At 58.0% G+C, this 26638-nt stretch overlaps 2 protein-coding genes across 2 annotated transcripts in view; both read right to left on the reverse strand.

Annotated features, from left to right (window-relative positions):
• Positions 1 to 1258: 1258 nt before the first annotated feature.
• Positions 1259 to 13468, reverse strand: ETV5 (ETS variant transcription factor 5). The gene is made up of 13 exons (XM_066556831.1): positions 13386 to 13468; positions 12745 to 12881; positions 12496 to 12583; positions 12340 to 12387; positions 12186 to 12236; positions 7312 to 7441; positions 6972 to 7226; positions 5202 to 5461; positions 4540 to 4599; positions 4136 to 4204; positions 3604 to 3773; positions 2865 to 2966; positions 1259 to 2722 (listed from the first exon to the last, which is right to left on the reverse strand). Exons 2-13 carry the CDS (start codon positions 12787 to 12789, stop codon positions 2501 to 2503), a joined length of 1500 nt encoding a protein of 499 aa, XP_066412928.1. The 5' UTR covers positions 12790 to 12881; positions 13386 to 13468; the 3' UTR covers positions 1259 to 2500.
• Positions 13469 to 15362: 1894 nt separating this feature from the next.
• The window catches only part of LOC136560527 (diacylglycerol kinase beta-like), a 30460-nt gene continuing 19184 nt past the window's right edge, over positions 15363 to 26638 (reverse strand). Inside the window, exons 19-25 of the mRNA XM_066556405.1 lie at positions 26104 to 26264; positions 24747 to 24811; positions 23849 to 23939; positions 20201 to 20402; positions 18906 to 19026; positions 18756 to 18816; positions 15363 to 17992 (exon numbers count right to left, since the gene is read on the reverse strand). Of these exons, the coding sequence (XP_066412502.1) occupies positions 17894 to 17992; positions 18756 to 18816; positions 18906 to 19026; positions 20201 to 20402; positions 23849 to 23939; positions 24747 to 24811; positions 26104 to 26264 (800 nt within the window). The 3' untranslated portion in view covers positions 15363 to 17893. The remainder of the gene's footprint in view (positions 17993 to 18755; positions 18817 to 18905; positions 19027 to 20200; positions 20403 to 23848; positions 23940 to 24746; positions 24812 to 26103; positions 26265 to 26638) is intronic.

The following is a 26638-nucleotide window of genomic DNA, read 5'->3' on the forward strand; positions in this document are numbered from 1 at the left end:
TTTGCCCTGCCTGGGCTGGGAGACAGCCACACTTCCCCATGCAGCTTAATACTTCAGGCATGATGGAAGAGCAGCTTAAGGACCCATTAGCACCGTGGCTGGCAGCCAGCAGGGGATGCAGGGGAGCTGGGGTGGGTGTGTAAAAAGCATCATGGCACACAAGGACCTTTCATCTCTCCACTGCCACATCCAGGGATGGGGTTTGGCTGGGCTGTGAAAATAAGCTGGAAGAGAAAACGTGTCAGAGTATCTCAAAAGCATCACACCAGCCCCCTGCACAGGGGGGGCTGGGAGCCCATGGACACCCTGGCTCAGCCCAGCTAAAATTGAGGCCAATGGCAGTGGGAGCTCTGGGGTGTTTGAGTTTTCCTGCAGCCTGGCAGGAGAAACACTTCAGCTGAATCAAGTCCTCACAGAACAACCCTTGCCGTCCACCCACCTCCTTCAACTTTTTGCAAACCCTGAATTTTTCCCAGCCTAGCAATGGGGGCAATGGGGGACCACTGCCAGTGGCTTGTGGAAGGGCTGTCCTGAGAGGCCCCCACCAGCTTTAGTCCTGCTTGCTGGCAGGTACTCGGGTTTCCAGGGGAGTGGAGGACTTACTGAGAAACCCTGGCAAGAGGAAATATTAAATTGCACCTACTGGGCAGAAGCCACCCCCATTCCAAAGGGATCCTCTCATGGGATGTGGCTTTGTGGAAGCCATGGCACCATCCACACCCAGCAGCAACAAATCCAGAACTGGGGAGAGGGAAGGGGGGCTGGGAAGAGAGCAGCCCTGGGGCCTTGGTCCCAGCTCCAGACACACCATGCTGCAGCCCCCAAGTGCTGGGCTGTAGCCTGGATCACTACAGACCCCACAAGCACATCCAGGGGCTCCTCCCAGCCCAGCAGCATCCTACAGCACAGGCAACGCAGGAGCCCAGGCAGTCAGGGAGGAACAGGAAGCAAGATCCTTTATTGTACACAGTACAGAATGTAATGCAGCTTTGCAGGAGATACATAGCCCTGCTTGAATAAAGATATTTCAAATCAGTCCTCAGATTAACTCCTTCTGCACTGCAGACCTGCCACACCGAGCAAATGGTTAAAAACCTGTCCCCCAAGGGTGGGGTTCCCAAAACCAAGTGCTCCCCATGGGTACATGCCACTGCAGCCACCATGGGGAGAGCAACCAAGTCATTGTAGAGTTAATCTTCATACTTCCCAAAAAAAAAAAAAAAAAAAGAATCAGACAAAAAAAAAAAAAAAACAAAAAAAAACCAAAACCAAACAAAAATTCCAACCAAAGCTAACTAAAGAAGAGAAAAAATTCCTATACAGCATTTACAACAAAACATGTAGCCTGGTGCAGGGGAGGCAGGTATGGATATATGAGTGGTGGAGGAGTGTTAAGAGGTGCAGCGAGGGGTGGGGGGAGCTGGAGAGAAGTGGGGCATTGAGGAAGGGGGGGATCCCCATCCCGGCCCACCTCAGCCTTGCAGCCCAGCTCCGAGGCCATGCCGAGCAGGGGGAGCGTAGCTGAGCCAGTATTGGGATTCAGGCCTGGCTCCCCTGGGAAACAGGACTGGAGCAGTGAAATGGAGTGGACCAGATCCTTCGGCAGCCATCCCAGGAAGCCACGGGCATCGAGAGCTCCCCCTGCCACCAGGAAAGCCACTGGGGTGTCCCCAGGGGCTCCAGGGACAGCAGCCGAGCTGCAAAAAATAGCTTTGCCTTAAAATACAAAAAATCTACAAAAATCAGTTTAGAAACCTTTAGTATTTTCCTAAAACATCCCAAAAAAAAAAAAAAAAACCAAAACCAAAAACGAAGAGGAAGTTAGTGTCAGGGTCTCCTCCCCCAAAATGCAACCCATGGCCCAGAGCCAGAGCTGAGGAGGATGGAGGGCACGGAGAGGATGCAGGAGGTTCTATGGGATCAACAGGAGGTTATATGGGGAGGGGGCTCAGGAAGAAGGCAGAAGGCTCCTCGGGGTTGGGGTAGGATGCTGCGCACATCAGCCCCGGGGCGCTGGCCCGGGCGGCCCCCCCGCATCCCTCCTCTCTCTCTGTGCAAATCAAAGCCCTTTCCACCACACAAGGCAGCTACGCGGATTGTGCTCGATGCAAAGCAGATTGTCGTGACAATTGGCTCGGCAGCCACGCAGCCCAGCCCTGGGGCACGGCCAGAGCCAGGGCCTGGGGAAGAGACTGCAACTTTAGGCTCCCGGCGCCCCAAGACATCACACTGATGCACGGCAGGAGGTGCCAGCCACGGGCAGTCCTGTGCACTAGCCCTTGGAAAGGAAGGGTGGGAATTCGGCGGCGACACACACGGGGCGTTTTAAATTCCTCAAATTTGCGTGTGCACCCATGCTGTTTTGTCGTTGGGGTTTGGTTTTTTTGTTTGTTTTGTTTTTTTTTTTTTCCCTCTTATGGACAGCCAAAAATATTCTTTAGAAAACCGCGTTTGCCCCAGGTGCATGCGCTAGTGCCAATGGCTCTGCCAGCCGGCCGAGTCAGTAGGCGAAGCCCTCCGCGTAGGGAAGGCTGCCGCAGGGATCCATCTCCAGGAGGAAGGCAGGGCTGTCCTCAAAGTGTGTCAGGGGCACCGTCTCCTCCTCTGGCACTGGGCAGTCCGGCTCTGTCTTCAGGAAAGGGCGCTGGTTGTCGGGATAGGCCATGGAAAAGAGGGCGTCAGGGTCACAGACGAATTTATAGACGTACCGCTCGCCGGCAACCTGCAGGGAGGACACGGGAGTGAGGGGTGCCCTGAGCATTTCCCTGCCCGGGGGGAGCACCACACACCTCACATCGGACCTAATCCCTGTGCTGCTGCACCCTGGGACAGCAGGGGATGGTCACAGCCTGCTGTGGCCTCACCTTCTGCATGATGCCCTTCTCATAGTAGTAGCGCAGGGAGCGGCTGAGCTTGTCGTAGTTCATGGCTGGCCGGTTCTTCTGGATGCCCCAGCGCCGTGCTACCTACAGGGAGAGAGGGGCAGCCATCAGGGCTCCAGCCAGGGCTGGAACAGGGATCCTCAGAGGGAATCACAGCGGAAATGCAGGCTGGAGGCTGGTTTGAGGGGGCTGGGGCAGCTGGAGCGAAGGTGTCATCGTGGTCTGGGAGTGGTTCCCCGCCTGCCATGATAAACGCTCGGGCTGTGACCACACAGCCACCGCCAGATCAGGGGCCAAATCAAAAGTCATTTCATTAGGCAGAGCCTGCCAAAAAAGCTGCTTCAAAATACCACAATTTCCATGCATGGCGCAAGAGATATTATGGGTAATTACCCACAATGCGCAGCTCAGGGCTGTCTACAGCTGCTCTCAATTACTGCCCAAACAGCTCCTTCCTCTGTGTCACCCTCCCGTGGAGCTGTGTGGTTCCAGCACAGAGCTGCTCCTGGAAACCCAGGGCAAAGGATGGGAGCAGCTTGGGAAGGAGGGAGCTGTGGCAGAGCAGCAGAACGCAGCAAGGCACAGCAGAGAGGCAACAGCACCACGGCTGGTGACCACTGCCAGCTTCGGGAGCCGGCACGGGCCACGCCAAGAGGCAGTGGAAGGTACTAAAGGAAGGGTCCACAGGCACTCCCCAGCTCCAGGGCAGGACCCCTCATACCTCCTCAGGCTCAATCAGCTTGAACTCCATGCCCCGGCCGGTCCAGGCGATGAAGTGGGCGTTGGCAGGGTCATCCAGGAGGGTGACCAGGAACTGCCAGAGCTGCAGGGAGCCACGCCGCTGGTAGGGAGGGCCCTCACGGTACAGGGTGGGCTCCTGCTTCACTTTACCTGCTCACACAAAGAGACACCTGGTTAAACAGCCTGGCTCTGCCCCTCTCCCCAGACTGTGTCACCAGCAGGAGATATGTACAACAACACGGGCAATCCCTGTGCTGAGACACCTGAGCAGGATCAGGCCATGGGGTGGGAGAGGTGCTGGGGATGGTGCTGCAGGCAGGTAGGTGTCAGTGACAGAGATGGAGCAAGGCAGTGATGCCAAGCTGCCACGTGGGATGATGCTCAGCAGCTCTCAGAGCACCGTGCCAACACTGCTTGGCTTTATAAGCCAAGCACTGCAGATCCCAGCGCGCCCACATCTTCCTCCATGAGCCCCAGCTCCCCTGCAGGCTCCTCTGGGGCCAGGCTCTTACCCTCCAGCCTCTCGGGTACCACGCACGTGTCATCAAAATACAATCGTGTGTCCTTTTCATATGAAAATCCTGTGGGGAAAAGACCCTTTGTGAGTAAAGGGCCCCTCCACTACCCTGGCTGGACCCCAAAAACCCTGCCTTGGCTGAATCCAGCTCAGAACCCCATCCACAGCTCTGGGAGCAGACCCACTCCCAGCTCCTTCAGTGGCTGAGTGCTGTGCAGCTCTGCCCCCCTCACTGCTCCCAAGCCCTATTGGCAGCTCTGCATTATCCCAGATTCCACAGCACTGCTGTGCCCTCACAGGCCCCAGGGGCTCTCATGGGGGTTTTCTGGGTGCCCAGGGAGTGCTGCCTGCCACAAGGGAGGGATGGGGTCACACCAGGGGACACTGGGGGTCACTCACCGTCATGGCTGTTGGGGAAGACATTCCCCCGTAGGTACGAGGACTGGCAGTTAGGCACTTCTGAGGGGGAAATGAAATTACATCAGGGCTGTAAACCCATGGATTTGGCAGCATGTTCTTTACCCCAAGCATGTCCTGCAGTGAAGTCTGGGAACTTTCCACCCCTCTCCATGCTCCCTGGTCCACTACCACCACCCTCAACATCGGGGAAAAGAAACCCAGTATGATTTGGGGTGGCACTGGAATTTAGACTGGAGCAGCTCGAGTTTTCACAGGCCCTACATGAAGGGAGGCACTGCTGCACCTCCCCTACCATCTGCTTGGCTGTGCCACCCTCCCTCCCGAGGTTGGGGTATTTTTAGGTCCTAAGGCGATTAGAGGATTTTTCCGTGATGCTGCTAGGGTCCAGCAGCCAGCAATCACAGCTGGCCCTAGGCCAGAGCCAAGGGGGGACCCACCAGGAGCTGTGGGGCACCCCAGCCCGTGGCTACAGCCCCGACCACACCACTGGCATCAGGTGAACTCCTGCCTTATCCCCTGGCTTTGGGAAAGCAGGAAAGAAAATGGCAAAGCCTGAGGCTCAACCCTGCCCCTGCCAGAGATGCTCTGCTCCCTGGAGTGTCACTGAAGCCCCCCCTGGCTGTCCCCTGACCCACACCCACCTGAGTCAATGCAGTAGTCCCGGGGCTCCTGCTTGATGCCCATGGGGGGCTGGAAGCTGTGCCCGGGGGGGCCGGGCAGGCCAGGGCCGCCGTGCTCGTAGAGAGGGTCGTGGTACTCCTGCTTGAATCCCTGAGGGGGGCGGGGGGCAGCAGGGCCCAGGGGCTCCGACAGCTGCCGGTGGTAGAGGGGGCGGCCGTCCCCGGGGACCCCGGCCTGCGGCGGGAAGGGGTGGCAGGGCTCCGACAGCTGCCTCTGAAACCTGGGGGGAAGGACGTGGCATTACTGAGGAGTGGGGCTCAGCTCCCAGCCCAAACCAGAGCCACCTGACAGCTGGGGTGGTTCCTCAGAAGCACAGCCACCACGGGGGGCTGAGAAGCCCTGTGCCCCTCTAAGCTCTGAGAACCCCAAAATGGAACAGTAGGATAACACAGTAAAGTAGGATAACACAGTAAAGCACTCTGGCCTTCAGATATCTGGAAAAGGACTAAAATACCATCCCCCCCAGCGCAGGTATCTCTGTAAAGCCATAAAATCAGTGCCCAGCGAGGGGGGCAGGGGCCAGGGATGCTGAGCAGGGGTGGGCGCTTACGCAAAGCCAAATCCACGGCGCAGCTCCAGCCGGCCGCTAATCCGCCCGCGCAGCTGGGATTAAACCTTGAACTCCACAGCAGGGAGCACTATTTTGGGCTCTGTGGTGCTGCCACCACTGCTCTGAGAGCACGGTCTCTGCCGGTGGCAAAGGGTGAGGGACCATCCCGAGGGGGTGCTGCCACATCCCCTCGTCCTCCTCCGGCACCTTGAAAGGTGATCTTGGATCTCCGTGCCGGCTCCTCTCAGCCGGCCCTGCGCCATTTGCCTTTGTAACCCGAGCCCTCCCAGCTGCCGGGCTGGGATTACTCCATTTCCGAGCCATGTCCCTCTGCCCTTCCTGAATGAAACCCAAGCCCCGTGCTGGCACCGTGCTTCCCAAGGGGTCGCAGCCAGCCCCCTGCACTGCCTGAAGGTCACACGGAGCTTTGCTGGGGAGGGATGCTTGCCTGCTTGGATGGGTACATTCCAAGGGCTTCCCTGGCCCCACTGCCTGGCCTTTGCCAGGCTGCCACATCTTGTCCCATGCCCACAGGGGTGACACGGCGGCTTCACAGCAAAGGACGTGCAGAGGCCACAAGCAGAGCACCCACAGGAGCAAACCCAGGGTGAGGGAAGGGACTGGCAAAGCCTCCAGGGATGTGGGAGTGATGGGGACTGAAGCCACAGCCTGGAGAGGAAGGAGGGAACAGGGGTCTCCCACCACAGCCCACAAAATCATGGTGATGTCAGGGGGAGCTCTGCATCACCCCCAGCCCGGGGTGCACACGGGCAGGACAGAGCTGAGCACAGTTCCACAGCCCAGCAGGGCTCAGGAGGCAGAGCTGCAGTGGGTGGGAAGGAGGAGAGCAGAGCCCTGACTCAGGACCAGCCCCTGCTGGAACTGGGGAGGATGCAGGATGCTCTGCCTCCCCTGCCTTTCCCAAGAGGGGAGCAAAGGCTCTGCAGCGTTCAGGGACTGGAAGGAGCAGGAGAAAGAGAAATGATTGTGCCTTTGTCCCCGTGCTGCGGTTGCAGTTGGTGGGACAAATGCTGTCGGCTGTGGTCCCACGTGGCAAAACTTGCCACTTCCTACCGGGATCTTGTGGCTCTTTCTCCCTTACCCTTTGGGACCACCAACCCACCCCAAGAGTGCCCACAAAGCCCCGGAGCAGCCCTGTGGCCGCTGGGGGCTGCCTTACCTGTGCTCTGCGGGGAATTGGTTCTCAGACATCATCTTTGGCATGTGGATGGGCGGGTGTGGCGGCCTCGGCACGGCGAAGGGCGGCTGCTGCCGCTGCTCCTGCAGCGCCTGGGGGCCCGGGGTGGCCCCGTGAGCGGCCCCTGGCCCGGCGGGGCCCGGCGGGGGCAGCGCCGGCCCGGGCTGCGCGGGGGACACCGGCGTGGCGGGCGGCGTTAATGGCTTGAACCCGGCGGGGGGTTTCCTGTCGTAGGCACTGCCGAGGGACAGGGGACGATGGTGACACCGAGGGACAGCAGCACCCGAGGGCCCCGCAGGCAGCGCAGCGCCCGGGTACCTACCAGCAGTTGTAGAGGCACTTGTCCCCATAGCCGGCACACAGAGCCTGCTCGTGGCTGCAGGAGGACAGCTCCGAGGACGGGCTGGGCAGCTCCCGCTTGATCTTGGCCGGAGGTGGGGCGTGCAGGACCACTGCAGGGACACCGAGGAGGACACAGGCTCAGCCACAGGGGACAGGGCCATGGCAGCATCAGCCCTGCAAGCATCAGCTCTGTGCTTGGGAGTAAGGGGCTGAGTTAGGCCCTGGGAGCACTCAGCAACTGAACCAGGGTTCAGATCCCAGCATTGGCAGGGGAGGGCAGAGCTGGGACAGTGACAGCAGCCCAGGACATTGCTCTCAGAAGGGCTACAAGGGCTGTGAGGCAGCTCCACAACAGCCTTAGATCAGACATGAGCTATCACCAGCTCCTCAGTGAGCAGAGCAGAGCCCAGGCACCACAGGCAGTGGCTGTGACACAGAGCAAGGGGTGACAGACTGGAGCTCCAGGGCCTCACAAACACCAACCCACTCGGCCTCACAGGGACATACCCACACCATAAACTTGCCCCCACACGGGCGTTCCCACTCGCAGAGCTTTCAAGTGGGATCCACCTTCCCACAGCCGAGGTGGTCCAATGGGATCTGGTCCTGGGGTCCCACAATTGTATGAGCTCAAGTGACAAACATCCCATTAAACCCAAATCCTCTCCACCCACTCCCAAGCTCACTTGCTATATATATAATTATAAACTGAGTAATATACGCTTAAGCTAATTAATTTCTAAAAGCAGGCGCCCTAGGAAAGGGAAAGCGCCTCAGAGCTCTGTACCTAAATAGTGCCTCAGAGGAGAGCCAAGACTAATCGGAAGTGGAGTATTAGCTTCATGTGAAGCCTAAACACAGCCCAGCTACACTGGAGAGGAGCAAATAGCTCCAGGACAACTGTTCACAGCTTGCCAGGTAATTAGCTGCTCCCCTAATTTGTCAAAACCTTTAAAGAGCTGCTGACTCCCCTTTCTACCCATCCCCCCTCGAAAGGCCTCAATACAGCTGGTACCAAGAGCATAAACCCCCCCGTCCCTACCCGGGAAGGATTTGAAACACAAAGCCCAGCGCTGAGCCAGCACAGCCCCCCACACGCCTTCCACCCCAGCCGGATTTATCCCACTCCTCCTTCCCCCCTCCCCAGCCGGCTTTTGCCACTCTCAGCACTTCCAGCCCTAAAAGGGGGCCAGCAAGGCAGCAGCGAAGCACAGGCACCCCCTGAGCCATGGGAAAGCAAAGGGGAACTGGCTTTGGAAGGGCTCCAGCTGCCTATCGCGGGCACGGCTCTCCCAAACAGGCTCCGTGTTGTTGGAGCGAGTTGTTTTTCCGCCAGCCGTACAATGGGGTCTGGTTATTCATTGAAAAAAAAAAAAAAAGCCTCCAGTCCCCGAGCAGGCACCACCCTCCATTCACAAACACTTCGAAGCGCTCCATTCATGTGGCTGAGGGAGGGGAAAAAAAAAAGAAAGGAAAAATTTCCCCAGAGCTTAGCACTGCCATTCAAAAAAAAAGGGAAATGAGCCTTAAGATCCTAACAGAGACCAGCTGTCCAAGCCGGGGCTCTGTGCAACGTTTGGATTCCTTACACAAACACGGCGGGGCCGGCCGGCGCTGCTCAGCACGACGGCTCCCGTGCCAAGCTCACGGGCAGGCAGGCTCTGGAGGAGCCTGGGGGGCACTGAGGGGCAGTTCTGGGGCAAGGAGCTGGGTTTGGGCCCCAGCAGCGAGCAGCCAGGTGGGAGGAGCAGCACCCAACACCTCAAAGGAGCAGCGGGCGCTCAAGCGCTTTTACCCTTTCCGGTCCTGCCCTGGGCACTGTAATTAAAAGCTAAAAAAAATATAGAAAAATACTCAGAGGGAGCAGCTCAGCTCTAGAGAGGGCTGGAGCAGATGTGTCAGCAGATCCACGCCAAGGCTGAGCCACAGCAGCAGCGAGGGCACCCGAGGGTGCCTGGCAGCCCCTCTGGAGGTGGAGGGACCCTGGGCAGGCCAGGCAAGGCACCAGCCACGTGTGCCACAGCTGTGCCCAGCCAGGAGGGCACGTAGGGGAGGCTCAGGGAAACCCTCCCAGTGCCATGCAAGCAGTGGAACTGGAAATGCCCCTGATGCCAACCATCAGCCATGTCCCATGGAAAAGGGTGACACCACAGAGCCGCCTGAGGACTTGAATTCCCAGTGAATCCCTCGATGGAGGACAGGGCAGGTCATTCCCACCCATCAGCACGACTGGACCTCCATGAGACTAAGCTCAGAGAGCACTGGCTTCCTCTGAATGAGCCATGGGAAGGCAACCAAGGCACACTTCCAGCCCAGGGACACTGGCACCCACTCAAGCTGTCACCTGGGAGCCGAGCTCTGCGCCTGCCCCTCCATCCCCCAGCACTACAGGAGGCACCCAAGGTCACACCAGGAGAGGAGTCAGAAATAGAAGCCAGGATCCTGCCTTCCTTTGTTTGAACAACTCTTCCTCACAAACAAACCTCCCTCTTTCATTTTGGCGTGTAAGAAACTCCGTGCCCTGCCCATGGCTGTTGCCACGTGCTGCCTGGGCAGGGAGGCCACAGGTGCCCTGGGATAAAAATCACTTCTTGTGGAGCTTGATCTCCTCAGCATGATCCCATCACCTCCCAGGTACTTAAACAATCAGTGGAGACACAACACTGGATGTACACCCTCAGCCACAGGACCACATTGCTGAGCTCACACCATGCCCAGCCAGGGGGGCAGCAAGGTGAGCTCTGTGGGGTCACCACAGCCTCCTGGCTCCCATGGAAGGATCCAACACTTCCCTGGGCAACTGAAAAGCACTGAATCTGGCCTCTTGCCACCCAGTCCAGGGCACTAAGAACAATGCATCCCTCATCTGGAGCAGCCTTGCTTTCCTTACACCGGGATTTCCTCCCCAGCACAGCGACCCACTGCCCTCCATATCACTTTGCTACCGAGCCCCAGCTTTAATACCCTGTCTGCCAGGGATCTTGGCTATGGAATTGGGAACAGAGAGTGAGCATTAACAGAGCTGCAGGCAGCTATGAGGAGGTTTCAGCAAGGCAAGAAGGATTCTGAGCATCTCCAAGACTCCACGTGGCACGTTCCCCATTGCAGTGGGGTCCAAATGGAGCCTGGTTCGTCCATTTTGGGAAGCTTGGCCCAGGGAATGCAAGATGGGGCACAAGGCTGAGGTTTGCTCAGGATAAGAGAGCAGCAGTTTCCTCAGGGAAAAGGCATGGAGCCACACAGCTGCAGAAACAGAGCCCACAAACGTCCATAGGGACTGAGGAGGGATCTACCTTTCCTCAGAAGCCAAGGATGCTGAACTCCACTGTGGCTGCCAGCCCAGGAAGGCAGCATGTCCCTGCTAGTGAAAGCTGGGTGCAGACCTCAGCTGCACCAGGGCCATCCTTCTCTCCCTTTCTACATGGCACACAGTTCAAAACTGGAGTTTCTCTGCTCTGTAAACTCTCAATAGTGCAGGGATGCAAGAGCTGGGCTTCCCATTCCCCTCTGCCTCAGTCTGAGACCCTGCACAGCCAGCACTGCAGCAGCAAGAGAGACCTTTGCTTTCTCTCCCCAGGCAAGTTAAAGAAGGTTATTGCTGCAGGGAGTCACACAGGCAGATCTTTCAAGTGACAAAATCATTTCAACACCAGCTCCACAGGCTGAGCAGATCAGAACATTTTAAGAGTCCTGACCAAAGAAATGCCTTTTTCTTCTTCTTCTCCTCTTTTTTCCTGCATCACCCAGAAAAGTTTGTCTCTCCTCTCTGAGCTCTTCAGGTTACAAGGAAAAAGAGACTGCCAAAAGGCACTGGAAACAGCTTCAGCTTCAAGAGCCACCCTCCCACGCACACTGCAGTTTCTGCTGCTCCGAGCAAGAGCTGCTGGGCTGTGCTGGGGATGTCAACAGACCCTTGTGTTTCTGACTCCGGGCTCGCCTTTTATCTCAGGGGAGACAGGGGAAAAAAAACACATCTGAAACTTGGGCTGTCTGGACGGGCTCAATGGCAAGCTTCCCACTCCAGAGTAAGCAAAGAGCAATAATTAACAGGGTTTGCTGTCAGAGGAGATACCCCGCTGCATGCTGTGACAGAGCTGGAATGAAAAAATCTGTTCGACTGCAGGCTAAATTTGATTTCCTTCGAGCTCCCTGGCTGCCTGGCTCAGCAGCAAAACCCAGCCACCGACACCAAGCCACTACTTGTGCTTGCCAGGTAACAACTCCAAACATCCTGAATCCGCCCCCGTTCTCCCCCGGAGCTGTGCGAGCCCCACGCGCCATCCCCGGCCCCTGCCCTCGCCACCAACCCTCTCTGGCAACACAGCCCGGCTCAGAACCGACTCTGGCTCTTATGCAATTCACCAGGGACTGCATTTTCACTGGCCTCCTTTTAAAGAGGCTGGCTTGCCAGCGATTAATGCTGCTTAAAGCGGCTCAAGTTTCACCGCTCGCGCTCGCTCCTGCCAACAGCGCCGGGCCAGGACTCGGAAAAGCTCTAGAAACTGCAGAGATTGTGGCTAACCAAGCAGCCCAGCATGGGTTATCTCTGCCACTTGAAAAGGAAAAGGAGGGTTTAGGAGGGAATGCACCTCACTAGGAACAAGCATCACGCCTCAGAGGAGCCCAGAGAGCAGTTCAGAGCTATTTCCATGCATCTGGCCACGGTTTTCCCCATTAACAAAAGGCAGGAGGAACCCAAAGCACACGTGCTTTCTCCCAAAAGCCTGTGATTTCACGTTTCAGCCCCAGGAACAACTGCTTTCCCAAGGAAGCAACTCCAAACCCAGTTCAAATGTTTGCACAGGCACCCAAACGTCTACCCCCAGAGAAGAAAACCCAGGAACAATCACTCACAGTTGTCAGACTGGAAATCTGGGACAAACTGTTCATCATCGGGGACCTGAGCTAAAAAAAACAAACAAAAAAAGTGGGTTTATGGCGTTTTCAGTTCTCAAAAAGATGCTCACAGAGAGGTTTTACATGACAAAAGGAGGAGGTGAAGACTTGCCTTCAGCTAGCCAGGCCTCTTGGAGCTGGCTGAGATCCTGGAAGAGCTCTGGAACAGAGTGAAAGACTTATGTGCTCCACAGAAGAATAAATCAAACTGCCATTATTTGCAGGATTATTTCTAAAACAACGGTCTCACGGGGCCAGCCCTGCCTACCTTCCGAGTCATGGGCCAGGTCAGTCTCCAAAAATTTCCTTTTCCTATCGGACCCCGGTCGGCCTCGGCCCTCCTCTGTGCAGGACTTCTGCAAGGAACAGGGCGACAGCTGCCCGTGAGGGTGGCAGCCCCCAAGGACGAGGGGGGCACTCCCAAGGATGAGGAATGGGTGACCCGAGGATGGGGAAGGGGTGTCCCCAAGGTCGCGGAGGAACTTGTCAACGGGGGGATCAGGGTGGGCAAACTTACCCCGGGGCCCATGAAGGGAACCTGCTGGTCGTAGAAGCCGTCCATGGTGCGGGCGAAGCGGGCAGTGCCCCCGGCCCGCTCAGCATCGACGCCGGCCCGGGAAGGGGGGTCCCGCCCGGGCTCCGGCAGGTGCGCGGCTGGGGGGTGGAGGGGACGGGGAGGGGTCACACCGTGGCCCCTGCCACCCCCGGGGCTGGCTCGGTGCCGCCACGCCTCCCCGGGGAGCCGGCCCGCTCCTGTCGTGGCGGGTCGCAGCCCCCCGGCTCGTGATGTCACCTAATTTCTATAGAAACGGCCGTGACATCACGCGCCGTAGGAGCGGGAAGAGGCAGCGGGGAGGGCCGCGCTTGCCTTCCCTTCCCTTCCCTTCCCTTCCCTTCCCTTCCCTTCCCTTCCCTTCCCTTCCCTTCCCCCGCCCCTCACCGCAGCCGGGCTCGTTCCCACGCCACCCCGCGCGCCCCATTCATAAACTCCGCCCCCCCTCCCCTCCCCGCGCTTCTCCCCCGAGCGCGCGCTCGAGCGCCCGCTGGCGCGCGCCCCCCGCCATTCACGCCGCGCGGCCCGCGCCATTCATAAACACCGCCCCCGCCCCGGGCCCGGGCCCCGGCCGCGCTGCGCCCCGCCGCCAGGCCCACACCTACCCGGCCGGGGCGCCGCAGCCTCAGCGGCGGCGGGACGAAGCGGGAGCGGGGCCGGGGATGGAGCGGCGCCTCTCGGAGCCCGGGCACCGCGCTGCCGCTCTGCGCCGGCCCGCAGCCCCCGAGCCAGCGGCCTCCGCCACGCCCCGCCCCGCGCCGCTTGTTTACCCTCCGCGCCGGCCAATGGCGTGCCGCCGCTCTGCCGCCCGCGCCACCTGATTGGCTGCGGGGCCGCCCCGCGCCCGCCCGCGCGCCGCTCCGCCGAGCACCATTGAGAACGGCTGAGTGGGCGGGGGCGGAGACAACCAGTGGGCGCGCGGGGATTTGCATGGCTCCGCCCCGAACGTTTTTCATTCATAAAAAAATAGAAGGGGGAAAAGACTGACGGGTGGGGCCGGGGCCGCGCAGGATTTAAAGGGGCCGCGGCCCTTTGCAGGAGCGGGGATGGGGCTTCAACGGACGGCCTTGGGGAGGGAGAACTGAGGGGGATACCCCGGCTCCGGGTTCAGGGTGGCGAGGAGAGAAGGAGCGGGTCGGTGCACAACGTGCCCAAGAAGCTGGCACACAGCAAGGCACGCAGATGGCACGGAGCTCGGGCCTCACAGGCCGTGGGGTCCCCTCTGCTTTCTTGGGTTGTGGTTTCACACAAACCAGGCAGCGTCCGTGCGAGCCCAGGGCTAAGCCAAGCCTGAGTACTGATTTCGGCAGCCTTGCCCTGCAGCCACGGCTGCCTTTAAAAAGGGGCATGGGAAAAATAGTTCCCACCTGCAAGGGCTTTGGAGCCATGGATCCCTCCAAGCAGATCCATGGACACACACCCTTGAAGGACACCAAACGTCCCAGAGGTCTGGGAAGGAATTTAGGACACAATGGAGCTGCTGGGTGCCTGCCAGGCCCCTCACTGCAGCATTTCCCTGCTAAGTGCCTCAGTTTCCCTACCTGTAAGAAGGGGGTGAGACCTGCCGTGGGGAGCTGGCAGGGGCTGCTCAGGGACAGGATAAATGGGCTGTGGGGAGGCCTCACATTGCTGTGGAGGGAGACTAGGAAGCAATTGCTGGAGAAGGCAAAAACAAGGTGTTTGGTTACACACTGCACATCTCAGCTTGGGAAGGAGAGGAACCTTCTGCTCGGATCCTGGGAAGCTGCCCAGGGATTCAGAAGCCTGTCAGTACAGAGATGTCCTGGCCAGCTTGAAATGCTCCGCTCATGGGCTTGTCAGTGTCCTGGGCGAGCTGCCCAGCTGCTGGAGGGAGCTGCTCTGTGGATGCTGGGTCACTCATGAGCTCCCAGAGTCCCCCAGGGCCACCTCCACCCCCAGGGATCATGGCAGGTAGCTCCTGTGCCAGCGTGTCCCGGCTGGAATGATGGGGGGGCTGCTGGGGGCAGGAAGCACAGAGAGCACGGGGTGTCCTTGCTGCTCAGAGCCCGTTCCTGGGGGCTCTGCAAGCTCTCACTTCCCCTCTGCACAGAGGCAAGCGATGAAATCACTGCAGGTAAAATTAGCAGATGACACATGGGAGGGCAGGTGGCAAAACCCAGCCTGGGGAGCACGGGGGGCACTGGGGATGAGGGGGTCCCTGCAGAGCTGGGGGCACAACAGGGAGCCCAGGGCAGCTGCAGATCTGGGGGCTTGGGGCTGCTCAGCACCCCGGGGACACGCAGAGGTGACAGCCGTGGGACAGGCGGGTGGGAGCTCACAGGAAGAGCTGAAACCCCTGGAGAGCCAGGGCTGCTGGTGGTGGGGGGGGATGGTGACCGGTGCCTGCTAAATTTAGCCCCCACTGATGAAAAAAAAAAAAAAATTCTTTTTTTTTTGCAGGCTCCAAATTTAGCCGGATGCAGCTCGCACTGAGCACCACTCCATGGCTGCTGCGCTGCCTGCACCCCTTCAGCCCCGGCAGCCTGGAGTGGCACCGTCTCTTTGGGTCCCCAGAGGGCCACACCTGGCCAGGAATGACCCCCATGCAGGCCAGGAGCAGCTGAGGAGTTCATGACCATCTTTATTGGAGGCAAGGCCACAGCACCCGGGTGCACACGGCAAGACGCGCTACGGACACCACTCCATGCACCACCACGGGACACACACACACACACAGGGACTGGGCTGAGCTCCTGGGGCTCCAGCTGGGGCTCCCCAGTGCCCAGGGGCTGGTCTGGGGGTTTGGTTCCACCCCATGCCCTTGGGAGCTGGGCTGAACTGGGAGGCACTGGGGAATGGGGGGGTGAAGGCCTCGGGTGCCGCCCAGCTGCAATGGCTTCATCCTCCCTGCACCAGGGACAGCTGGGATGGAGTCCAGCCCCTGGGGGTCCCTGCTGGGCTCAGGACCATCAGGGTAAGAGGTGGGAGCTGCAATCCCAGCCCCTGGGGGTCCCTGCTGGGCTCAGGAGCTTTGCACCATCAGGCTGAGGAGGTGGGGGCTGGCAGGCCTGTTGGACCTTGCCTTTGGCAGTGTGGGAGCAGATGGAGCCCCTGGGGCAGGGATCACCTCCCTGGCCACCAGAGGGGACATCTGGGCTGGAGCCTGGCAGAGTGCTGCTGGTGTGTCACTGTTCCAAGGCCCAGAGGGGTGGCCCTGGGCTCCCTGTGCCCTGCAGGACGTGGCTGAGTGCTCAGCCCTGGATTCCAGCCCAAGGGAGCAGGGACAGGCTCAGTGCCCTCCCAGCTCTGCCAGCACAGACAGCACAGCTCAGCAGAGCCCCCAGTGCTGCTCTTTGCCCTGAGCCCAGCAAACTGAGACAGGGGCAAGGGGCAGGGAAACCACAGCTGACTGCTCATGCACTGCTGATTCCCCATCCGGGACAAAACCCTGCCCTGAGGCTGGGTGGGCAGGGAAATGGAACCAAACCTGCTGCCCTCGTGTGCTGCCATCCCAGATTGTCACCCTCCTGCTGGCAGAGCTCTGCAGGTGGCTGAGGTGGCTTTGTCACCCTCGCCGGGGGTGGGGCTGTGAGGCACTGCTGCCCTTGGCAATGGGCTGGGGAGATGGAGGCAGCTGGGCTTTGCCTGGCCTTGCTCCATCTGCTTTCACCTGGCTACTCATAAACAGCTGCCCTAGGGGACAAGGAGGAGGAGGAGGAGGAGGAGAACAGCAGTGGATTGATGCACGGTGGTGACAGATTGATGCCTGTGCACACAGGGCACCAGCAAGTCCCTCCCAGCCCCTGTGGAGCAGTGCTGGCAGCACCCTCTGCCAGAGAAGGCTGCTGAAGGGGGACCTGCAGCACCAGCAGGGACTGAGTGGGCACTGGGGAGGACAGGGGGACTTGTCCCAACCCTGTGGCAGGGGACAAGCAGGAGTTTTCCTGCTCCCAGCGGCACAGGAGCCTCCACCAGCCCAAGGGAGCAGCCTGGGGGCAGGTTTAATTCAGGATGTGGCTGTATCCTGCATGCAGGCCACTGCTGGAGGCACTGGGTGACTGCTGGCCCCTTCCCATGGCCACCCTTGCCAGCTCCTGGCCCCTGGGAGTGCATCCTGACCACCACAAACTCCTTGCATTCCTTTTGGTCCCTGGAGAGAAACTGCATGCCCTGCTCTGTCCATCCATGGGTGATGCCACCAAGACCTGCCTGTGTATCCCAGCTGCCATCACCTATGAGGCCTCCTGGGGTTGGAGAGGGCAGTGGGGAGAGCTGGCCCTAGAGAAAGGGAGGTGCAAGCACCTGCCCCACTCCCTGCAGCCCAGGGGCAGCACAGGGGGAGCACCAGCCTGGCAGAACACACTGGGAGATGTGTAAAAGGTGCTGGGGACACCTTCCAGTGAGAAGAGTTTGGATGTCTGTGCCCAGGGTCTCCAGCCCCCAGGACAGGCTGGCAGGATTCAGGAGAGAGGAAAAGTCCAGCAGAGAAGGGAGGTGCTGTCTGTGTCTGGGCTCCTATAAAGGTGACCCCCAGAGTCCCTTTTTTGTCCAAAGTTTGCTAAATAAATACATAAATATGAACACAAAGCCCAGAGCTGGGGCTGCTTTCCCCCAAAATCCCTTTTTTTGCCATTTCCCTGTAAAAACACAATCTCCTGCCATCCACCCCAGGCTTGTCCCTGTGCACTGTCTGTCCCCAGCCTGTGGCTCACTGGGCTGGCAGCAATGGCTCTTGCATCTCTCTCAAACCCCAGAGCACAGAGGTGAGTGCCTGAGATGGCTCCTCTGGGCTAAAGAAATAAATAATTCCTCCCATTGCAAGGACTGGGGGACAAAGCCACTGCAGTGAGACATCAAGTGGTCTTCAGGAGGAGGATAAATAAATAAATGGAGCTCAGTGCTGCCTCAGGAGCACATTCACTGGCAGCTTGGCTGGAGGGAATTTAAATAAAAGGGAAAAAAAAAATAAAATCCCAGTCCTAGTGCTGCTCTAGCAAATGTGCTCACTGCTCCAGCCTGCCTTCTCCCCCTTCTTCCATCCCAGCTTGAGAGGATGCTTCTGGTGATCAGGAAGGAGCCTACAAGACCTTCCCAGGATAAATAATCCCCAGGTGGCTGGGATGCTCCAGGCTGTGGATCCTTGGGTGATGCTTTAATCCCGAGTTCGGTTCCTCCTCTTCAGGAAGAAGAAGCTGCTCTTCTGGGGGGGCCCCAGCAGCATGGGCACCTGGCTTTTGTGGGTAATTTTCACCTAAAAAGAAGCAGAAAAACCCAGCTCAGTAAGAGGAGCCTGAGCCCTCCCAGGCACCCTCCAGCCCCAGGACCCTCAGGAGTGACCCCATGCAGGTGGGAGCAGCTCAGAACTGAGTGAAGAGCTCTGGAATCACATCCAGGTCCTGCTGGGATGGGAAGAGGAAGAGGAGAAATGGAAGGGGACCCTGCTGCAGCTCCCCAGAGAGGAATGCTGCTGTGCCCATCCAGCAAGAATGGGAGTGACAAGAGTGCAGGGCACGGAGTCACAGCTCAGCTCTGTGGCCACCCACCAGCAGCAGCACCAGGCTCCCTCCAAACCCAGCACCATCCTCCCTCCAAAGCCAGCACCAGGCTCCCTCCAAAGCCAGCACCAGGCTCCCTCCAAAGCCAGCACCATCCTCCCTCCAAAGCCAGCACCAGGCTCCCTCCAAACCCAGCACAGGCTCCCTCCAAACCCAGCAGCTTTGCCAGCAAGAGCCAAGGCTGTCCCAGCCTGCTGTGCTGCCACCCCTGCTGCCCATCCTGCCCATCCCCACACCCTGCCAGCTCCTGCTACCCCATCCCCACACTCTGCCACCCCTCCTGCCCATCCCCACGTCCTGCCAGCCCATCCTGCCCATCCCACACCCTGCCACCCCTGCTACCCATCCCCTGCCACTCATCCCACACCCTGCCACCCCTACTGCCCATCCTAACCCCCTGCCACCCCCTCTGCCCCATGCCCAGCCCCTGCCAGCCCCTGCCCCTCGCTGGGCACTCACGGTGCAGGAGGGCTGCATCCAGGGCTCCCCATCCACCTGCATGGGCAGCAGCTTGGACGTCCTGCAAGGCACAAGGAAGGGAAGTTGGTGACACGGGTGTCAGGTTTCGGTGACACGGGGGTCAGGTTTCGCTGTGAAGGGGACAAATACCTGATGATGACGGAGGAGCACTGGGCCAGCCTCTTCCCCGCGCTCTTCAGCCCCGTGTAGATCTGCCCCATTTCCATGGCGCCTTCCAGCCCCACCACCTCCAGGAGATGATCGCTGAGATCTGCAGGACACAGGGGTCTGAGCAGGAATCCCCCTCCTCCTGCCCTGACTGGAAACCTCAGGGCCAGCACAGCAGGGCTGCTAGCTGTCCTGGTGGCACTGAGGGGATTTATCCTGATGTCCTCTGTGTCCTGAGACCACCAAGTTGGGTGTTTCCAGCACTGGGCGACGCTGCTAGCCAAAATCTTCGGAGGAAAACTCTGAAACAGCACCTGGGTCTGCACGGTGCCAGCCCAGATCCCCACCAGCCCTTGCACTGTTTGTTTGCAGTGTATGAAAGGATGGCACCCCTTGCCTGGCTGCCCCGGTGGGCTGCAGCTCCCCAGAAGCCAGCACATGTGGCAGAGTATCTGGTCAAACCCAGAAGCCAGCACATGTGGCAGAGTATCTGGTCAAACCCAGAAGCCAGCACATGTGGCAGAGTATCTGGTCAAATCCCAGGGGATGGCCTCTTCTCCCAGCTCATCCTGCTCCTCTGGGCCACCAGCAAGGACACCAGGCCATGGCACAGCTCTGCCTCAGGGTCCCCTTTCACATCACCCCTGTGAGGGATCCTCTGAGCCTCCCACACCCTCTTCCCACCTGGGAGTGGGGATGTCCCCAGGGCAGCACCCCTGCTGTCCCCTGCAGCCCTTTGGGGCTGCCTTGCCCTGTATCCCACTCCCTGCTGCCACTGGCTCAGGCAGCAAGGGACAGTGACAGCCAGGGATGTGACACTGCTGCTCTGGGGGGCTGATTCCCAGCCCAGCCCCAGGCTGTGGGAGCTGCTGGGTAGAAAACCCAGGCACTCTGTGGATTTTGCTGTTTTGTACCCCTCTGCTCCCCAGTGCCAGCGCTTTGGGCTGTCCCTGCCCACGGGGGTGGCTCTGGTGGCCTCAGCAGTGGCCGGGAGGTGCCAGCTGGGCTCAGTGTGGGTCCTGCTGCTCCCAAACCCCACATCCAGGCTGGCAATGCTTCTGGAGCCTGGCAAGCTGCTGACAAAAGCCAGCTCTGCTGCTGGGTTCCAGCTCTCCCTCTGCCATACAGAGGAGTGACCCCAAAAGACAGAGCTGAGCCCAAATGACACAGAGCTGATCAAACTCCTCCAGTGCTGCTGCTGCTGCTCCAGAGATGGTGGCTGGTGCTGCCCAGTGCCCCTGTGCTGCCCCCACCCTCCCCTGGTGCCCTCCACTCACCCTGCACGCAGAACTTGAGCTCCTTGGCATCGGTGACCACCGTGCCTGGCACCTTGTCTGGCACCTTCTTGCCCAGCCTGTTGTAGCCACGCTGCTTCTTGGTCTCTCCCCAGAGGTTGGAGCCCCCGTACATGCTGGGGATGTTGAGCACAGCAATGCCCTCCAGGGATGTGGTGCTCAGGTCCAGCAGGGTCCCATCACACTGCCAGGCACAGGGGGGGTGTCAGGGGGGAGCTGTGCCCGCCACAGGGAGCCCCCTCCTCTCCCTGCCATGGAAATGTGGCTCCCTGAGCACTGTGGGACACTGGGTGGGCTCCAGGGGACACTGGCAGCTCCAGAGTGGCTGAGGCCAAATATGCAAGATGCAAATACCCCCCTCACTTTTTCCTAGATTTACTGTCAACTCCTTGACACTCCTTGTGCTGCTCTCCCCTCTGCTTCCACAAGAGTTTTACCACAGGTCCAAAATGTCAGCTTCAAAAAGGAAATTCCTGGGGGAGCACATAAAACCTTGGCTAGACTCAGTGCTGTCACCCAAAATGGGAGGCAACACCACCCTGTCACAGACACATTTTATGGAAAACCCTTTCCTTAGGATTTTTCCTCCTGAGAAGCTGAGAGGCCTCAGGAACAAAATGCAAACAATGGTTATCTGCTGCTGTGGAATGCAACAGGTGCATCTGGGATTGGGCTCATGTGGTTGTTTCTAATTAATGGCCAATCAAAATGAGCTGGCTTGAACAGAGAGTCCGAGCCACAAACCTTTGTTATCATTCCTTCTTTTTCTATTCTTAGCCAGCCTTCTGATGAAATCCTTTCTTCTATTCTTTTAGTATAGTTTTAATATAATATATATCATAAAATAGTAAATCAGCCTTCTGAAACATGGAGTCAGGTCCTCATCTCTTCCCTCATCCTCAGACCCCTGTGAACACGGTCACACCACCCTGACCCTAAAGCAGCTTCCACCCAAGGAGCTCCAGCACCTGATTTCCCCCTCTCCTTATCCAAACTACTCCAAAGGACTGGAAAGTTTGGCTGCCCAAAATGTAGCTCACACCAGTTTGTCTTCAAGAGCCATTTGGAAAAGAGAAATAAAGCTGGAAGGAAATTAGGGGAAGGTGTCAGAGGGAAAATGTCAGGTTTTGGAGAGCAAAGCACAGCACAGCACACAGAACTGGCATCTCAGGCTTTGCTGTCATGCAGCAGGGCTGAAAATTCCCTGTGAAAGTTAAAATATCCATTGCCTGCAGCTTTCCCACAGAACTGAAAGCACCAGCCATGGAAATGCATTTCTTAACTTCAGCTCTTCTCACACTCCCCAGACATGGATCCCCTTCCTAAACACCTCTGGTCAAAGCAGCCACTTTTCCATCCAGCTTGAATTTCTATAAAACATTCCTATTTTCCTTGAGGCATCTGCTCTTTACCTGCCACCCTGTGCCTCAGCAAATCCCAGCACAGCTTTTTCCTTGCATTTTGGTGATGCAAAGACACCCCTGCCCTCACTTCTTGTGCTGAGAGGAACGAAATGGGCTGATGAGCTGCTCCAGTTCTGGGGGTTTTCCTTGAACAAAGGTCTGGAGCTGATTTTTCCCACCCCTCTGGCCATTGCTGAGGACTCCAACCCCGTGTGTGAGGAGCTGGGTGCTCACACCTCCATGTGTCAGATCCTTCCTGCCTCCCCTGGTGCTGCAGGATCTTATTTTTAGCCAAGCAAGAAAAGCAAAAAAAGCAAAAAAAAGCAGGAATCTTCTGGTTTGGGAGGGAAGAGCTGTCTCTCCAAGGCTTGGAAAGGATGTTAATCCCTGAGTTCTCAATACAATGTAATGATATTGTGATTTGTAGGGGGAGAAAAGACCTCAATGCTCTGAGCAGTGGCTACCAGTGGGGTGGATGGGGGGATGGGATGGGATGGGGTGGGGTGGGATGGGGTGGGATGGGATGGGATGGGATGGGACGGGATGGGACGGGATGGGATGGGGTAGGATGGATGGGATGGGATGGGTGGGGTGGGATGGGACGGGATGGATGGGGTGGGGTAGGATGGATGGGATGGGATGGGGTGGATGGGGTGGGATGGGACGGGATGGATGGGGTGGGGTAGGATGGATGGGATGGGTGGGGTGGGATGGGATCAGTGGGATGAGGTGGGTGGGATGGGGTGGGGTGGGATGGATGGGATGGGATGGATAGGATGGGGTGGATGGTGGATGGATGGGATGGGGTGTATGGGATGGGATGGGGTGTATGGGATGGGATGGATGGGGTGGAATGGGGTGGGAAGGATGGGATGGGATGGGGTGGGTTGGAGTGGATGGGATGGGATGGGTTGGGGTGTATGGGATGGGATGGATGGGGTGGATAGGATGGGATGGGGTGGGATGAGGTGGATAGGATGGGATGGGTTGGGGTGTATGGGATGGGTTGGGGGGGAAGGGGGTGGATGGGGTGGGAGCTGGCTGCCAGGAGTGCAGGATGCTGGGATGCTGCAGCAGGAGCCTGTTCCTGCCCAGAGCCGCCCACGCCCGCCCAGAGCCGCGGGCAGGAGCGATTCTGGATTCTGGATTCTCCCTGCAGAGCCCTCCCTGCTCCTGCTCCTGCCAGGGAGCCACAATGGGCCCTTTGAGCAGGGGCAGCTGACGGCAGCGAGGCTGGAAGGAGAAATTTGCAGCTGGGGGAAAAAGCAAATTCATTTCCAGGAGTTGTAGGGGGAAGGAGTGCCAATTTCCAAAACAAAACTGCTATTTCTCGGTGAGGCTGACAGTTGCCTGGGAGCTGGAGGGAGGACAGGCGGCTCCTTTCAACTCCAAATGCTGTGGGATTAACCCTTTCCTGCCTGTGAGCTCGGCTGCTGGGCATGCACACTTGCTGGGGAGCACCCTGAGAAGGAACAGGGGGCACCTCGTGCCCATCTCCAGCAGCACTCAACTCCACAAACACGGCTTTTATCCACCCTGGGACATGCCAGAATGGATGGGGAAGGGGGTGAGATGGTTGTGATGCTGCTCCTGCCCCTTCCCACAAGTTTCCAAGGGTGCAGCTACCCAGCCCAGGCTTTGGGAAGGGAAGAAACTCCCTGTATAGAAAGAGGCACCCAAATCCCTCTGCCCATGGGCACACTCTGCGGGGCCAGCTCTGCTCTGTGCCCACCACCAGCACCCTGCACCCACCAGCTCTTGGCAAGTGCTATTTCCTCCCCTCACCCTCCAGCCTAAGTTATAAAAGGGTGGATTATCCAGAGATAGGGAGAGATGGAAGTTTACAGCCCAAATCCCCAGCACAGAGAAGTGACAGCACTCTTAGCAACCACGGGCCCTCCTCCCAGCTCTAATTAAAGGCTGTTTCCATGTCATCCAATGAGGGCTGGGAGCAGTGCAGAATTTACAGGGAGAATGTTCCAGGCATGCTCTCAAATACAGCTGGAAGTGGGGAATACAGGATTATTCTTCTGCCCACAGCTGGCTGGCTTTGTAGCCAGGGCTGTGTGGTGCAATAAGGGGTCCTGACAGCCACCGTGTCCTTCTGCCACAGTGAGGGGTCAAAGTGGTGGCACCCTCTCCTCAAACAGCTGAGGGATCCATGGGCAATGGCTCCAAAAAGCCTTTGTGCCATGGCTAGAGCCAGGGGCCATGCCAGGGAACCCACCTCAACCTCAACATGGTCATGGAGCTTCTTGCAGGTGGCTGCAAAGGTCTCTGAGGTCCCGAATTCGAAGTACCACAGCTTGTTCTTCATCCTGGGGCACAGAGACATGTCAGGATCCCACCTGGAAGCAGCATCCTACCCCAGCCAGCAGCAGGACAGACTGCCAGAGACTGAATGGAGCTGCTGTGATGGGGACACGAGCCATGGATGAGGACACAAGCCACTGTGGAGAGGGATGCTGGCCCTAGGGAGGGCCCAGGGAGTGCCTGGGGGCTGCCACAGGGTGGCTCTGGCACCCATCAGAGGGGGAGGACGGGGGTGCTGGGTGCTCCCAGGGCATGGGATGTGCTGTCAGAGCACAGGGCACCCTCTGGAGGGGATGTCCCAGCCCTCAGCACCCCCTGACCGTGGCTCACTCCCTGCATCAGCTGCTGGGCCAGGCTTGGAGGGGGGAGCTGTGAGAGCTGTAATCCAAAAGGGGCTAACTTGAGGGCACAGCCAGACATTTTGGTCCACTCTGGGATTTTTCTAGAAGCATTTCTAAACCTGGGATGGGGATCACCAGCCACAGCTCCTGCTGAGCACATTTCCTGAGCACAGCAGGAACGAGCTGTGACCTGCTGCCTGCCCTGCCCTCCCTGCCTGGCCTGCTCCTGCCTGTCCTGGCATTCCACACTAATTATAAAGCATGAATGAACCTAACTGGGGGTGTGGCTGACTTTGAGCAGCCTGCTACACCGCACAGGACTTGAGGGAGCACCCCAAAGCCCCACCAGGCTGGTGCCTGTCCCCTCGGGCTGGACAAACACCAAACCCTCCTGGCATGCTGCATGGGGTGCTGGGGCAGGGGGTCTCCCCACACCCCCCAGCTCTCAGGGGGTCCTTGGGGAGCCCTCACCTGCTGTTGAATTTCTCGGGGTGCTTTTCTCTCATGATGTGGAAGCGGTGGGCGATGGAGGCGTCCTGTGGGGAGCACAGAGACATCAGAGGCACAGAAACACAAACAGAACCCACACCCTGTGCCCCCTGGCCATGAGCCAGGGCAGGGCTGCTCAGCTCTTCACGCTGGTCCCTGTGGCACAGTGACACAGAGGATGACACTGATGGCCCGAGGTGATGGAGAAACCCTCAGCCAGGCTCTTCCCAAAGCTTGTTAGGTGGGACTTAATTAGTGCACTTGGCCTCCTTCCCTCATCACTGCATGGAGGGGATGATGAGAGGGGAGAAAAGGCAACCAATGGAGCAGTGGGGCTCTGGGGACACCCCAAGACCCTGCACCCTGGCAGGATGGCAGCTCTCCTGAAACTCATCCCAACCTCTCCTTGTGCACAGGGGGGGTGTTGAAGCCCTGTCACCAAATGCCACCTGCATTAGCAGGAGCCACTGTGAGCCCAGGAGCATCCTGCAGAGCTGCAGGTGAGTGACCCCTGCCATGGCACAGGACAAAAGTGCTGCAAGCCCCTGGGAAGAGAGGGGCTTTCCCCAAAACACTGCTGCTCTCAGGACTGGCCCCATGGCACAGGGCTGTCACCATCCCCAGGCTCCCCAGTCTCCCTAGGTCAGGAAAATGTGGGGGAACATGGGTCCAAACACCAAAGCAGGGCTTTGCTGATGTCTTGGCAGGTGGGGTGTCCTTGTCTTTGGCACCCCAAACTTTCCTGAACCCTTTTTAAACTCCCTTCACACTCATTCTTGCAACATTCCTGCTGGGAAGATAGAGATCCCATGCCTGCTCATGTGTCTTGGTGCTGCCTTCACAAATGACAATAAAACCAGAAAAAAAAGACAAAACCAGGATGTCATGGACATATTTTCTGAAAAATCCTTTCATTAGGATTTTTTCTCCTGAGAAGCTGAGAAGCTTCAGCTTGCCCATGTTTTGCTGCTTTGGAATGTGATTTGGAGAATTGTTTACCCAGCATGTGAATTGTTTTTACTTGATGACCAATGACAGCCACCTGTGTTGAGGCTGTGAGCAGTGACAGGATTTTATTATCATTCTATTCTTTTCTTTTCTATCCTTCTGATGAAATCCTTTCTTCTATTCTTTTAGTAGAGATTTAGTATATAATTTTCTTTTAATATAATATATATCATAGATAATAATAATCCTTCTGAAACATGGAGTCGAGATTCTCATCTCTTCCCTTGTCAGGATTGCCTGCAAACTCAACCCCAGGAGATGGAGGGAGGTTGGGAGAGTGAGCAAGGAGGAACAGGGAGGGAGAAACCAACTCCTGCCCCATGGAACTCACCACCCCAATGGAGAAGTAGTTGTTGATGATGGTGGATGGGACAGGATCCCCGTTGGCCTCCCTGTCAGTGGGAATGATGTCGATGTGCCAGCGGTCCAGCATCACCTCCGTGCTGTGCTCTATGTCCTTCAGCACCTTCATCAGGTTGCCTCCTTCATAGCCTGGAAGGGAAAGAGGATGAAGGAGGATGAAGGAGAGCACAGCCATGTCACAGCCAGGTGCCAAGCACTGGGGGTGCTGCAATGGCACATCCTTCCAGCAGTGGCAGAGATTTTGCCTCATGGCAGGGCTCTCCAAATGGAAAAGCTTGGGCAGGACCCAGCTGTTGGGGAAGATGAAACAGGAAAGCCTTATAAATATGATTGCCTGGCAAAAGATTTTGAGAATATGGAAACTATAAGTGAGATTGAAATGAAAGCAAGCTTTGAGATACCTCAGTTACTGAACAACGGGAAAACAATGGTGTGGCCAGCTGAAGGTGATCCCCTTTTGATAGAACAGCACCCTCTGCTTGCAGACAGGCCCAAGGGGCAGA

This window comes from Molothrus aeneus, chromosome 10 (assembly GCF_037042795.1).
Source record: "Molothrus aeneus isolate 106 chromosome 10, BPBGC_Maene_1.0, whole genome shotgun sequence".
Lineage (NCBI taxonomy): Eukaryota > Metazoa > Chordata > Aves > Passeriformes > Icteridae > Molothrus > Molothrus aeneus.